The 15,916-nt window shown below is 36.7% G+C and overlaps 1 protein-coding gene across 1 annotated transcript in view; it reads right to left on the bottom strand.

Annotated features, from left to right (window-relative positions):
• The window catches only part of RAD50 (RAD50 double strand break repair protein), a 103,807-nt gene that overhangs the window by 53,486 nt on the left and 34,405 nt on the right, over positions 1–15,916 (bottom strand). The window contains exons 6-13 of the mRNA XM_081230591.1: positions 11,459–11,587; positions 11,061–11,226; positions 9,323–9,516; positions 8,697–8,903; positions 7,470–7,652; positions 6,701–6,858; positions 3,331–3,506; positions 2,602–2,839 (exon numbers count right to left, since the gene is read on the bottom strand). Of these exons, the coding sequence (XP_081086717.1) occupies positions 2,602–2,839; positions 3,331–3,506; positions 6,701–6,858; positions 7,470–7,652; positions 8,697–8,903; positions 9,323–9,516; positions 11,061–11,226; positions 11,459–11,587 (1,451 nt within the window). The remainder of the gene's footprint in view (positions 1–2,601; positions 2,840–3,330; positions 3,507–6,700; positions 6,859–7,469; positions 7,653–8,696; positions 8,904–9,322; positions 9,517–11,060; positions 11,227–11,458; positions 11,588–15,916) is intronic.

Below are 15,916 nucleotides of genomic sequence, written 5' to 3'. Positions count from 1 at the left end.
CCCTCTTAGAACTGCTTTTGCTGTATCCCATAGGTTTTGGGTCGTCGTGTCTCAATTGTCATTTGTTTCTAGGTATTTTTTAATTTCCTCTTTGATTTCTTCAGTTATCACTTCGTTATTAAGTAGTGTATTGTTTAGCCTCCATGTGTTTGTATTTTTTACAGCTCTTTTCCTGTAATTGATATCTAGTCTCATAGCATTGTGGTCAGAAAAGATACTTGATACAATTTCAATTTTCTTAAATTTACCAAGGCTTGATTTGTGACCCAAGATATGATCTATCCTGGAGAATGTTCCATGAGCACTTGAGAAAAATGTGTATTCTGTTGTTTTTGGATGGAATGTCCTATAAATATCAATGAAGTCCATCTTGTTTAATGTATCATTTAAAGCTTGTGTTTCCTTATTTATTTTCATTTTGGATGATCTGTCCATTGGTGAAAGTGGGGTGTTAAAGTCCCCTACTATGATTGTGTTACTGTCGATTTCTCCTTTTATGGTTGTTAGTATTTGCCTTATGTATTGAGGTGCTCCTATGTTTGGTGCATAAATATTTACAATTGTTATATCTTCTTCTTGGATCGATCCCTTGATCATTATGTAGTGTCCTTCGTCTCTTCTAATAGTCTTTATTTTAAAGTCTATTTTGTCTGATATGAGAATTGCTATTCCAGCTTTCTTTTGGTTTCCATTTGCATGGAATATCTTTTTCCATCCCCTTACTTTCAGTCTGTATGTGTCTCTAGGTCTGAAGTGGGTCTCTTGTAGACAGCATATATATGGGTCTTGTTTTTGTATCCATTCAGCCAATCTCTGTCTTTTGGTGGGAGCATTTAGTCCATTTACATTTAAGGTAATTATCGATATGTATGTTCCTATTCCCATTTTCTTAATTGTTTTGGGTTCGTTATTGTAGGTCTTTTTCTTCTGTTGTGTTTCTTGCCTAGAGAAGTTCCTTTAGCATTTGTTGTAAAGCTGGTTTGGTGGTGCTGAACTCTCTCAGCTTTTGCTTGTCTGTAAACGTTTTAATTTCTCCATCAAATCTGAATGAGATCCTTGCTGGGTAGAGTAATCTTGGTTGCAGGTTTTTCTCCTTCATCACTTTAATTATGTCCTGCCACTCCCTTCTGGCTTGTAGAGTTTCTGCTGAGAGATCAGCTGTTATCCTGATGGGGATTCCCTTGTGTGTTATTTGTTGTTTTTGCCTTGCTGCTTTTAATATGATTTCTTTGTGTTTAATTTTTGACAGTTTGATTAATATGTGTCTTGGCGTATTTCTCCTTGGATTTATTCTGTATGGGACTCTCTGTGCCTCCTGGACTTGATTAACTATTTCCTTTCCCATATTAGGGAAGTTTTCAACTATAATCTCTTCAAATATTTTCTCAGTCCCTTTCTTTTTCTCTTCTTCTTCTGGAACCCCTATAATTCGAATGTTGGTGCGTTTAATGTTGTCCCAGAGGTCTCTGAGACTGTCCTCTGTTCTTTTCATTCTTTTTTATTTTGCTCTGCAGCAGTTATTTCCACTATTTTATCTTCCACCTCACTTATCCATTCTTCTGCCTCAGTTATTCTGCTATTGATCCCATCTAGAGTATTTTTCAATTGTGTTTTTAATCGATGCTTGATTCATCTTTAGTTCTTCTAGGTCCTTGTTAACTGTTTCTTGCATTTTGTCTATTCTATTTCCAAGATTTTGGATCTGGGAAATAGAATCTTGGATCATCTTTACCATCATTATTCTGAATTCTTTTTCAGGTAGACTGCCTATTACCTCTTCATTTGTTAGGTCTGGTGGGTTTTTATCTTGCTCCTTCTCCTGCTGTGTGTTTTTCTGTCTTCTCATTTTGCTTATGTTACTGTGTTTGGGGTCTCCTTTTTGCAGGCTGCAGGTTCGTAGTTCCCGTTGTTTTTGGTGTCTGTCCCCAGTGGCTAAGGTTGGTTTAGTGGGTTGTGTAGGCTTCCTGGTGGAGGAAGCCCAGCTTTCTATGTCTAATTCTGAGAGCTTTTCTCCTTACATAGACCATCAGCTCCGTGAAGGTCATGTCTATTGGTCTCTGTGACCATCTTTATGCTCTGGGAGACACCAAGGCAATCATCACATACTTTCTGACTTGATTTTATTTATAAATAGAAAATCATCTGAACTTCTTATACAAGCAAGGGAAAAATAAACAATAGAAATCATCTATGATTCATTCTTTCTGGAAGTGAAAAAAACATAAAAGTATAGTTTAAAATTTGTCTCTTGAGGGGAGCTTTCCAGTACTTTCTTTGCTGGGTTTAGAAAGTGACACATAGTTATAAAATCTATCAAAATTTCTGCCCTCAAGCCAAGTCTCAGGAATGAAACAAACATACACAAATTAAAGATTATATCTACCCTGTGACTAGTTTAAGAAACAAGCTTATCTTGAAACAAAATAATTCTTTCTTATCATATAAATAACATGAGATGAGCATACTGGCTTAGAATCCTGACTTTAACCTTTATTCATTCAACTCTTGCTTACTGAATACCTACCATATGTTAGACAGTGGAATAGGTACCTCTTACAGTGCTGCTGTACAGGTACAGTAATGGTAAATCCCTATTCTCACCTCATGGGCACTAGTCCCAGCATTTCATCGCGCCGCTTTTCTTTTTTCTTTAGCTCTGATTCTGTTGTCTTGAGCTTATCTGGAGCAAGCCTCAGCTTAGACTGCAAATCACTGATGACTTCCTGTAATTCAGCTTCTGTCTGAAAAACTCTCTGACAGACAGGGCAACACGACTGGTCTTCATCCGTTAGCTGAGTAATGAATTGGGAGTAAACTGCCGTAGCTCCAGCCAGCATGGCTATTTAAAAAAAAAAAAAAAAACTCCCAATGAAAAGAATACAAAATATAGTTTTGTCAACATGGTTATATCCTTTTCTGTAAATACATGATTATTCTTCTTGCTTTATAAACACACAATGAAAGAAATCAAAATTCTGATATTTAAATCTTCCCAAGGGCACAATACATTCAGATTTGTAGAAATTATTTTCTGATAACACACAAGTATAATAAAACGTTTAAAGCTTGTTACGTGCCAGAAACTATAATCTCATTTACTCCTCCCTAACACCCTACACGTGGTAGGCAATTATTAATGAATCTGAAGTGCAGAAAGGTTTCGATAAATTGCCCAAAGTCACACAGCAAGTAGGCTGTAGAACCAGAACTGAAATTTAAGCCACCGAGCTCCAGAACCAAGTTTAAAAATCTCCCATCCTTAACAGTTACCTGTGAACGAAAATTCAAAAACATCAAAATGCTTTTTCTAATATAAAGCAGGTAACCTACCTCGTTGTTTTGAGGATTTTTCAATTTCTTCTTTAAGCCTGCCTAAGTCACTTTCAAAATCCTGGCTACCACAAACATCAAACAGTTTGTCTTCATAGCTGGACAACTTCTCTTCCTTCTTTTTTAGCTCATTATTTATATGATTTTTATTTTGCTCAGCTGAAGCCAGTTCCTTGCTAAAATAAGAATAAATATGGATTACAATTTTAAAACATGAGAAATGAAAAGTGTGAGAAGGTAGATCCAAGACAAACTCTGCCAGAAAATATTACAAAGGTCTGCTGTGACCAAGCACTTTTTTTTTTAGAAGTCAGGGCAACAGTCCACTACTGCCTGAATCTACCCCTAGCACATGGACTCACCCTGGTCATATGCCTCCTCCCAGAAAAATGTGTACAGACAAAACCCTGCTTGGTTTTGCGGGGGTTCATGGTCTTAGATCTTGGGTTAAGAGCCTCAGCAAGGAGAATATGCTTGCCAGATCTGGAGGGAAGAGAAAAAAAGGAGAACATTCTCCTAACTCTGTGTGGACCCTTTCACAACTGTACTTCCGTTCCGTCCTGTAGAGACTTTTCCTTTGTTCCCTCCTTGTTGCTGTCATCTACTTAAAACCTGATCATTCACTGCCTCTCATTCATCAAAGACTTTGCTCACTGGTACAATTTATTTCCACTCCAACTCTTTTTTTTTTTTTTTTTTTTTTTGCATTACGCGGGCCTCTCACTGTTGTGGCCTCTCCTGTTGCGGAGCACAGGCTCCGGACGTGCAGGCTCAGCGGCCATGGCTCACGGGCCCAGCCGCTCCACGGCATGTGGGATCTTTCCGGACCGGGGCACGAACCCGTGTCCCCTGCATCGGCAGGCGGACTCTCAACCACTGCGCCACCAGGGAAGCCCTCCACTCCCACTCTTAAATATAATCCTAGCCAGCCTGCATGCCCACACACAGATCAGGGGTTTTCAGTTTACAGGTTTTGATGCATTAGGCAAGTCATATAATCAATTCAATGCATTGTATTCAAATTAAGCATAATATGTAGAATATATTGGAGTAGATTGTGTGTGGTTAGGATAGGTACTATTTTAAGAAATTTGTTTCAGATAAATGTGTGTGAGTGCACATGTGCCTCATCTTGATACTTCCCTTTGTGAGTCACAGTAAAAATTTGGAAAAAAAATAACATATAGATGATGTTCTTACCATCCTAGCCATTGAGCATTGCTCATTAAGATCACTATCTCAGCAGCAACAAACACGGTTGAACCCCTCCTTGAAAGACTATTTTCTCAAGGCAACCCAGACATCACTCCTGTCTTGTTTTCACCCTGGCTCCTGGGGCACTGACTTCGCTTGCTCTTCTTCCTTTGCTTGCCAACAGTTTAAATGTTGGTGTTTTCCAGGAGTCTGACTACAATTTTTTCTCTTCTCTTTGAATAACTCCTTCAAGTTGACATGACCTGACTCCAATTATCACTTACAAAGCAACAACTTCCAATCTTCTGAACTTCAAACTCCAGTATTCTATTCCCTAACAGACATTTCCACAAGAAACACAAATTTAACATGGTCAAATTCACTATCTTCCTCAAAAATATGTGTGGAATTTTTGACCCTATTATCTAAGTACCACTCAAGATGATATTTGAAAAAATTGGTCACTTTTTTAAACTGTGGGAAAAACATAAAATTTAACATTTTAAGCATTTTTAACTGTACAGCACAGTAGTGTTAACTATATGCACATTGTTGTGCAACAGATCTCTAAAACTTTTTCATCTTGCAAAACTAAAACTCTATACTCACTGAAAAACTACCCCCCTACCCCCATCCCCTGGCTACTCTAAACCTCCATTCTACATACTTGCTAAGAGTTCGACATCTTTGGATACTTCACATAAGTGGAACCAAGCAGTATTCGTCTTTTTGTGCCTAGCTTACTTCACTTTAATATCCTCAAGCATAGTATCTTCATCAAGTCATAGCATATAAGAGGATTTCCTTCTTTTTCAAAGACAAATAATATTCCATTATACATACACCAGTTTTTCTTTATCCATTCATCCATCATTTAGGTTGCTTCCACCTCTTGGCTATTGTGAATAATGCTGCAGTGAACATGGATTAGCAAATATCTCTTTTGAGATCATGTTTTCAATTCGTTTGAATATATACTCAGAAGTGGAATTGCTGGATCATCTGGTTATTCTTTTCCTAATTTTCTTAAGAACCTCCACAGGTTTTCTACAGTAACTGCACCATTTTACACTCCCACTAATAGTGCACAGGGTTCCAATTTCTCAACATCCTCACCCACACTTGTTATTTTGTTTTTTTTTCAACTTTTTATTTTATCTTTTAATTGAAGTATAGCTGATCTACAATGTTGTGTCAGTTTCAGATATAAAGCAAAGTGATTCAGTTATATTATTCTTTTTCAGATTCTTTTCCATTATAGCTTATTATAACACACTACTATATTTTCTGGGTTTTTTGATAATGGTCATCCTAAGTGGTGTGAAGTGATATCACTGTGGTTTTGATTTGCATTTCCTTGATGATTAGCATCATCTTGAGCATCTTTTCATATGCTTGTTGACCATTTGTATATATTCTTTGGAGAAATGTCTATTCAAGTCCTCTGCCTGTTTTTTTTTTTTAATATTTATTTATTTGGTTGTGCTGGGTCTTAGTTGCAGTAGGCGGGCTCCCTGGCTGTGGCATGAGAACTCTTAGTTGTGGGATCTAGTTCCCTGAGCAGGGATCAAACCCGGGCCCCCTGCGTTGGGAGCTCAGAGTCCCAACCACTGCACCACCAGGGAAGTCCCTCTGCCCACTTTTTTAATCCGGGTATTTGTTTTTTTATTATTGAGTTGTATGAGTTCTTTACATATTCTGGATACTAACCCTTATCAGATATATAATTTGCAAATGTTTTCTCCCATTCTGTTGATTGCCTTTTCCCTGTTGATCATTCCCTTTGCTGTGCAGCAGTTTTTAAGTATGTTATAGTCCCATTTGTCTATTTTTGCTTCTGCTGCCTGTGCTTTTGGTGTCATATCCAAGAAATCATTGCCAAATTCAATACAATGAAACTTTTCCTCTATGTTATCTTCTAGGAGTTTTATAGTTTCAGATCTCACTGTTTATAAAGGAATATTTTAATCCTCTCACTTAGTTCTGCAAACTTTCAAGGAACAAGAAGCTCAACTCACTATCTGTTACCATTTTACTTAATTTGTAAAATATAGGAAAATCAAAGTCAATTAATAAGACATACCACTTCGTGACAATAAATGATTTCAAAACAATTAAAAGTGAAAGCATGAAATAAGAGACTTCTATTACATCTTCAAATGTTGTAACTACTTACTTCAATTTGGCAAGTCTGTCCCTGGTCTGATTAATTTCTTTTGATTTACTATGAAGCCAGTCTTCAAGCTGTTTTTTGTTGGGAAAATATCCTAACAAGAAAGTTAATTCATCACTGTGCCTAGATTTTATTTTTCTGATTTGTTCATCTTTGTCAGCCTATAGGGAAAAAAAATTGTTTAAAAATAAAGCTCAATATCTCCACATTATATAAAAAACAAAAATAAATTTTAGATTGATTACAGTTCTAGGCTTTAAAAATAAAACTATAAAAATGCAAGAAGAAAATACAAAATTTCTTCTTTTTTTTAAAATTTTGGCCACACCACACGGCTTGAGGAATATCTCAGCGCCCCAACCAGAGACTGAACCTGGGCCATGGCAGTGAAAGCACCAAATCCTAACCACTAGGCCACCAAGGAACTCCTGAAAATTTCTTAAACTCTTAAAGTGAGGATGGACTTTCTAAGCCATTAGAGAAAAGAATAACAAGTCTGATGATATAAAAATTAAAACTTCTGTATGGTATATGATAAAAATTAATAGCAGTGTACATGTGTGTGTTTGTGTGTATACACTTCTGTATTATTATTGTTTTGTAATTAGAAAACAGTTTTTAAACTTGAAAATCTATTTTATATTAAGTTCACTTAACCCCTAAAGTAAAAAGCCAATATCAACTAAATATTTCACAATGTAACGATTATGAATGTAAGATAAGCTATTTTAAATACCAGAAAGTATAATTAGAACAAAAAGAAAGGTCATACTTTGTCTTTGGTCAGCATCTCCATCTGGGTACGTGTTGCTGTATGATGATTTAACTGCTCCATCTCCTGGTCCAATTTACGCAGGGTCCTGTCTAGATCTGCTTTCTCATTTTGAAGGCTTATTACTTCTGTTTTTAGAGTTTCTACATTGCTGTTTTTCTCAGCTTTGCTTAGCTCACGTTCCTTAATAAGTCAAATAAATGAACAGGTTTATATGTGTTATGTTAAAATAATGACAAAGTGTATTAGAAATCAGCTACTCCTCAGGATGGTCAAAATATTACTGTTTGATTTTATCCAACAACAGAAAAAGCAGAAGGAATAAAATTTTTAAGAAAGATATAAAGTTACCTTACTATTTTATAACAGTAGAGACTTAGTAAATAAATCTAGAAGAGTCAAAAGGAGGGAAAAATGAAAATTAGTGCAAAATTAAGAAAAATATGCCTAAGTATACAGTTTAGTGACTCTTCAATCAATAACTAAGCATTTATCAAGTACCCATGTAACTCACTACATTGCCTGGCATATAGAAACTAAAAGTAGTGTGATATGGTGCCTGAACAGTATCTCCCCATCACAACAGGACAATATTGTGCTAAACTGACAAAAATGTATGCTAGATGTTAAGTTTGGGAGTAAAGAGAAATGTTTAAATTATCAAGACGGGACCTGAAAGTGACATTTGCCAAGCTTTAGGATGCTTATTTTGGTAATGGAGGTGTGAAGGAAGGGAAGAGATTAGAAACAAAAGAAGAAATTTTGGAAATTCATGAAAGGAAGAGGTGGGCTAAGAAAGTTTCTACCACAGAAAAAGTGATAACACAGCAATGATCATATAAAATCTGTAGTGTGTGGAACCTAGAGGGGAAATACTTTTTTTTAAACTTAGGTAAGTGGTTCTCAATCAAGGTACTCATAAGAATCACCCAGTTCTGTTTTGAACACATTTCTACGCCCCACTCTTAGAGATTTTTATTTGGAATGTTTAAGGTCTAAGCATAAGTTTTTTTTTAAGCTTCCTTAGATGATTCTAATTTTCAATCCACCAGGTTCCAGGAGCAGAATTGGGTCATTAAGATATTCAGATAAATTCATTTTACGTGAGATTGATAAACAAGGTTGACATTTTTATTACAATGCCATAATCTCAGGATTAGCAAAAGATAAAATACTTCTAAATATCTTACACCTTAAAAATATTAGATTGCTCAAATAGTATCTTACAGCTTTTGTGAGCTCCTGGTCCAGTTCAAGAATCCTGTCTGAAGATCCTTCCAACTGCTGTAATTCATACTTCACATTTTTCAGCTCATTCTGCTTCTTAGTTAGGATTTCTGATTTTAGCTCAATTATTCTTCCCAGTCCAGTTTTCTTATCCCTTATCTCATCTATCTGTTTTTGTTTCAGAGTCTCTTTTTCTGCAAAGTCATTCTAAATACATAATGAGAAGCATGAGCATTAACAATTTTTTCACTAAAAACTTCATTAAGAAAAAGTTTCTTTGATGCAAAAGTAACACATGCACTCTGAGGAAAATATAGAAAAGCATAAAAAAAATAATGATCATAACCCAGAGATAATCATTATTAACTTTGAGCAAACTTTTTCTTTACAATTAACTTTAAAAAGAAATTTTACTTAAAATCAAATAAAAAACATAGGTCTATATCTTCTTTGTACTTTTATACTCATAAACTTTAAAAAATTTGCTTCCATAAGGTTTTATTCTACCTCAGAGCAAATTTTATCCTAACACTAATCCAAAAATATGACAAAATAAGGTCAATCCAAAAATTAAAACAATTCAACTAGACAATCTGATACAAACAAAAGAAAATAACAGTATTTACCATCAGTTGCCTGGCAGTTTCTGCTTCCTTTTCTTGCCTCTCACTCACAAGTTTGTGAAAATTTTTTATCTGTCTCTCACTGAATGGTCCATGCTCAAAGCCATCCAATTCTAGTTGTGTTGCCAAAGACTGAATTAATGAATCTCTAGCTCGCATATGTTCTTGATGACGATCTGCCTGTAGCTGTAGACGACCTGTGAAAAACACAATCATAGTAATTCTTTTATCAGCTGATTTTTTAAAAAATAAAAGAGCAAGATCTCTTACATCCTTTGCTCAGTTTCCCCCAATGGTAACTACTGTATTGAGATGTAGTAAGAAATACATATCTGGTTTTTGTCCTCGGCTCCTGGTACAGAGCTCCAAAAATGCTTAGAATTTCTCAGTGATAGGGGTGAGAGGAGTATCTTTCGTTATTCATTATAAGTCCCTTTCAACTGTACCTGAGTTTATTCTAATGAGGTGACTCCTGGAAAATGGGACCTGGTCGTCAGAGGAATCAGTTCTGTGATTAGAGAGTAGGAAGTTTCAGTACCCACCCCTCCCATTTCTGGGGAGGGGCTGAAGCCTGAGTTCAATCACCAATGGCCAATGACTTAATTAATCATGTCTACATGATTACTTCCATAAAAACCCTAAGCAATGGCATTCAAAGAGCTTCCAGGTTGGTGAATACTACATGGAGGTGCTGGGTAAGTCGCGCATGTGGAGAAGGCATGAAAGCTCGATGTCCCTCCCCCATACCTTACCTTATGCATCTCTTTCATCTGGGTGTTCCTGAGCTATATCCTTAATAAACTGGTAATAGTAAGTGCTTCCCTGAGTTCTAGGAGCTGTTATAGAAAATTACTGAACCTGAGAAAAGGGTTGTGGGAACCCCTGATTTATAGCCAGTGGTCAGAAGTACAGGTGCCAGACAACCTGGGACTTGGGATTGGCAGCTGGAGTGGAGTGGGAGACAGTCTCATGGGACTGAGTCCTTAATCTGTGGGGTCTATGCTAACTCCGGACAGGGAGTGCCAGAACTGAGTTAAATTACAGGACACTTAGTTGGTGTTCACTGAGAATTGGAGAATTGCTTGGTGTGGAAAAACCCACACACCTGGCATCAGAACTGTTGTTGAGTAGAAAAACAGTGTTTTCTTTTAGTAATTTTCAAAATTATAGTATATCACAACCAGGATACTGACACTGATACAATCCATCAATCTTATTCTTATTTCCCCAGTTTTACTCATATCTGTGTGTGTATTAAGTTCTACATAATTTTTTTTTTTTCTTTTTTGGCTGTGTTCCGTGGCATGTGGGATCTTAGTTCCCCGACCAGGGATGGAACCTGCGCCCCCTGCAGTGGAGGCTCGGATTCTTAACCACTGGACCGCCAGGGAAGTCCCAGTTCTACATAATTTTATCAACTGTGTTGGTTCTTACATCCACCATGACAGCCAAGATACTGAACAGTTCCAATACCATAAGAACCCCTCTTGTTTTTTTTAAAACCATAACCACATTAACCTTCCTCCTGCTCTTCCCCCTACTGGGGAACCCTGGCCATCACTAATCTGTTCTACATTTCTAAAATTTTGGCATTTCAAAATGTCATATAAAGTGGAAACATACTATATATAATCTTTTGAGACTTTTTTCACTCAGCATAATTCCCTGGAGATTTGTCATTCATGCAGAAAATGTTTAATATTATAATAGGGAAAAAGACCAAGTAAACACTGTCTCTTACCCTGTTCAACAAGTAATTCTGATTTTTCTTGATTGAGAAGCCTAGATTCTTTACTTAATTTTTCCAGTTCACGCTGACATTCTACCAGTCTCCTTTCTTTCTCCCTAACTGTCCTCTGGTGATTGTGATATAAATCATTTAGCTGCTCATCAGACCCTTGAAAAACCTGTGTAGAACCAAAATAAAGAGTTTTAATGTATAACAAGGTATCAGTCTGAGGTACAAAATATGAACCAAAGCTTATTCAATATCCTTCTTTTTAACATAAACATGGAAGTAACACAAACATCAAGATTTGTATTTTTGTTTCAAAATATGACTGTCGAAATGAAATCAAATGAGGTTCATTACAATAATCTCAAAATTCTGAAGTAAAACAAAATTCTACCACCACAAACCTTTTCCATTTTCTGTTCCAGTTCACTATTATCTTTTTCCATTTGCTTCTTTCGGCTGTCCAAAGCTTTAATTTCATTGTCGAGTCTCATTATTTTAGAGAGATTTTGTTCAATTTCTTTTAGACGATTCTGAAAATAAACAAACACCCTACATAAACAGAATTCACTATAGTTTATACTGCAAATAACTGAAGATAAATAACATGTCCCAGGACCAGGCACTTAGTAAAAGTGATCTCATTTAATGGTAACACTGCTATAAAGGGAGCATTAAGAAACTGAGGATCAGAGACATTACGTAACTTGTCCAACTCCTTACAGCTAGTAAAGAAAAGCAGGAATTTAACTCCCTTCTAACTCCAAAGCCCATCCCCTGCCCTCAACAGCTCCCACAAAAGTCATTCATTCATTGGGTACTTGGAGCCACATTATGTAAAGTACCACATTTTAAGAACTTAATCCTTGGAACTTCCCTGGTGGCACAGTGGTTAAGAATCCTCCTACCAATGCAGGGGACATGGGTTCGAGTCCTGGTCCGGAAATCCTACATGTCATGGAGCAACTAAGCCCACGTGCCACAACGACTGAGCCTGTGCTCTAGAGCCCATGAGTCACAACTGCTGAGCCCGCGTGCCTGGAGCCTGTGCTTCCCAACAGGAGAGGCCACCACAATGAGAAGTGCGTGCACTGCAACAAAGAGCAGCCCCCACTCGCTGCAACTAGAGAAAGCCTATGAGCAGCAATGAAGACCCAACACAGCCAAAAATTAAAAAAATTTTAAAAAACATCACTTAATCCTTAAAAGGCTAACTATTTAATTTATTAAAAAAGAAATTAGAACTACTGAGTGGACTGGAAACTCATGGTGCATCACAAGTGAAATGTGACAAATGATCTCAGTGGCCTGCTTCCAGGGACAGCTGGTTGCCTCATTTCCTAGGAATATGAGTGAACTGGCTCAGAGTCTTCCCTCCTTGGATACTCTTCTGGTGTTTGCCTCTACAATTCCAAGGCTGACCAACTCCTCTTCTAAGACATTTTTAGAACCTAATATTTAAACTAACACATTATTACAGATATCAATTGTAAGCTTTCATAGCTGCACCAAAATGCATCCTCAACTTCAATGTCATTTGATAAATTATACTAATACCATATCTTATGATTTGTATATTAATAGGTAACACGTTATCACCACAGAAACTTTACTTTATTCACCAATGCTTCCTCAGCACATGTAACAAGTGTTCAGTATGTTAGCTGAAAGAGAAATTTGAAAAAAATTTTTTTACCAATAATAACAGTCATAGCTATCATTGATCAAATGCCTGCTATATTGCAGACATTGTACTAGGTGCTGCCATACATTCCCTCTAATCATTATGACACTACAGGCAAACCTCAGAGATATACTGGGTTCAGTTCCAGACCACTGCAATAAAGTGATTATTGCAATAAAGCAAGTCACAGAATTTTTTGGCTTCACAGTGCATATAAAGGTTGTTTACACTATACTGTAGAAGTGTGTAATAGTATTATGTCTTAAAAAAAAACAATGTTCATATTTTGATCTCTTCCCATGAATCACGAATGTTCTTAATGGCATCTAGAATGGTGAATCCTTTCCAGGACGTTTTCAATTTACCCAGATCCATCACTGGAATTACTATCTATGGCAGCTATAGCCTGACGAAATGTATTTCTTAAAAAGATTTAAAAGTCAAAATGACTTCTTGATCCATGGGCTGCAAAATGGATGCTGTGTTAGCAGACATGAAAACATGAATCTCATTGTACATCTCCATGAGCACTCTTGGGTGACCAGATGCATGGTCGATGAGCAGTAATATTTTGGGGAAAAAAAAAATCCTTTTTTTTTTTTTTGTCTGAGCAGATCTCAACAGTGGGTCTAAAATATTCAATAAACCATGTTGTAAACAGAGATGCTGCCATCCAGGTTGCTCCATTTATAGAGCACAGGCACAGTAGATTTAGCATAATTCTTAAGGGCCCTGAAGATTTTTGGAATGGTCAATGAGCACTGGCTTCCACTTAAAGTCACATGCCGCATTAGTCCCTAACAACAGTCAGCCTGTCCTTTGAAGCTTTGAAGCCAGGCATTGACTTCTCCTCTCTAGCTATGGAAGTCCTAGATGGCACCTTCTTCCAGTATAAGGCTGTTTTACCTACGTTGAAAATCTATTGTACATTGAAGCCACCTTCATTAATGATCTTAGCTAGATCTTCTTTATAACTTGCTGTAGCTTCATCAGCACTTGCTGCTTCACCTTGCACTTTGAAGTTTTGGAGACAGCTTCTTTCCTTAAACCTCAAAAACCTCTGCTACTTTCAAGTATTTCTTCTGCAGCTTCCTTACCTCTCTCAGCCTTCACAGAATTGAAGAGAGTTAGGACCTTGCTCTGGATTAGGCTTTTACTTAAGGGAATGTTGTGGCTGGTTTGATCTTCTACCCAGACCACTAAAACCTCCTCCATATCAGCAATAAGGCTGTTTCAACTTTCCTACCATTCATGAGTTCACTGAAGCAGCACTTTTAATTTCCTTCAAGAACTTTTCCTTTGCGTTCACAACCTGGCTAACCATTTGGCACAAAAGGCCCAGCTTCCAGTCTCTCTTCACTTTTGATATGACTTCCTCACTGAGCTCAATCATTTCTAGCTTTTAGTTTAAAGTGAGAGACGTGTGACTCTTCCTTTCACTTGAACACCTAGAGGCCATTATAAGGTTATTAACTGGTCTAATTTCAATATTGTTGTACCTCAAGGAGTAGGAAGGCCTAAGGAAAGGGAGAAAGATGGGGGAATGGCTGTTTGGTAGAGCAGTCAGAACACATACAACTTTTATCTATTAAATTTGCCATCTTATATGCGTGTGGTTTGTGGCACCCCAAAACAATTACAATAGTAACACCGAAAATCACTGATTGCAGAATAGCATAATATAATGATGAAAAAGGTTGAAATATTGCAAGAATTACCAAAATGTGACACAGAGACACAAAGTGAGCAAATGGTGTTGGTGGTATAGTGGTGAGCATAGCTGCCTTCCAAAGTGGCACCAACACACTTGTTTGATTGACACAGGGTTGCCACAAACCTCCAATTTGTAAAAAAAAAAAAAAAAAGAAAAAAAAAGAAAAAAAATGTAGTATATACAAAGCACAGGAAAGCAAAGTATGCCTGTACATGCTAAGTAGGAGACTCAGAGGACTTGTATAAAGCCACATACTTAAAAATGGGAGATGAGACTGGGAGGCAGGATGGTATAACAATTAAGACTACAGGCTCTGGAAGCTGGAATGATTGGACATCTCTATGTAAAGAAGTAAACCTCCATAGAGCTGATTCACTTTGCCGTACAGCAGAAACTAACACAACATTGTAAAGCAACTATACTCCAATAAAAATTAACTAAAAAAAAAAGGAAGTAAATCTCAACCTTACCTCATACCATATTCAAAGTTAACCTGAAATAGAGCATATACTTAAATATAACAACTCAGACTAGAAAACTTCAAGAAGAAAATCTTTGTGGCCTTGGGTCGGGCAAAGATTTCCTAGATAGGAAACAAAAAGCAAAAACTATAAGAGAAAATTTTGATATGCTGGACTTCATCAAAATTAAAAACTCCTGCCCTTTGAAAGCAGTTAAGAAGAAAAAAAAATTTGCAAAACACATACCCAATTAGGGCTTATATCCAGAATAATTAAAGAACTCTCACAGCTTCAATAGTAAGACCAAAAACAAAAAACACACACACACAAAACCTACTGAAAACAGGCAAAAGATATGCATAGACACTTTACCAAAAAAAGATATTCAAACGGCAAATAAACACATAAAAAGATGCTCAACGTTGATTAACATTAGGAAAATGCAAATTAAAACCATAATGAAAAAAAAAAGCTGCTCAGAGATTCTATCACACATCTATTTTAATGGCTAAAATAAAAAGCTGATAATACTAAGTTCTGACAAGGACGAAGCGCAACTGCACTCTTGTACATTGTTGTGGGACTACCAAATGTGCCACTTTGAAAAATAGTTTGGCAGCTCTTAAGGTAAAACATACACTTAACACACAACCTAACAATCCCACTCCTAGAGAGTTACCCAAGAGAGATGAAAACATATCTCCAAACAAAGACCTGTACACAGAAGTTTATAGCAGTTTTATTTGTAATAGCTAAAAGCTGATAACAACCTGAAGTTCATCAACAAAGGAATGGATGAACAAACTGTAATATATCCTTACAATGGAATACCCTCAGCAATAAAAAGGAATGAACTACTCGTACATGCAAACACATAGATAAATTTAAAAGCATTATGCTAAGAAGTCAGACACAAAAGGCTATATAATGTATGATTCCACTGATGTGGCATTCGTTGGAAAAGGCAAAACTATACTGACAGAAAACAAATCAGGGATTACCA

Source organism: Mesoplodon bidens (genome assembly GCF_964165515.1).
Source record: "Mesoplodon bidens genome assembly, chromosome: 4".
Classification (NCBI taxonomy): domain Eukaryota; kingdom Metazoa; phylum Chordata; class Mammalia; order Artiodactyla; family Ziphiidae; genus Mesoplodon; species Mesoplodon bidens.
Note: the sequence above shows the minus strand (reverse complement) of the source record. Positions and strands in the feature narration are given on the sequence as shown.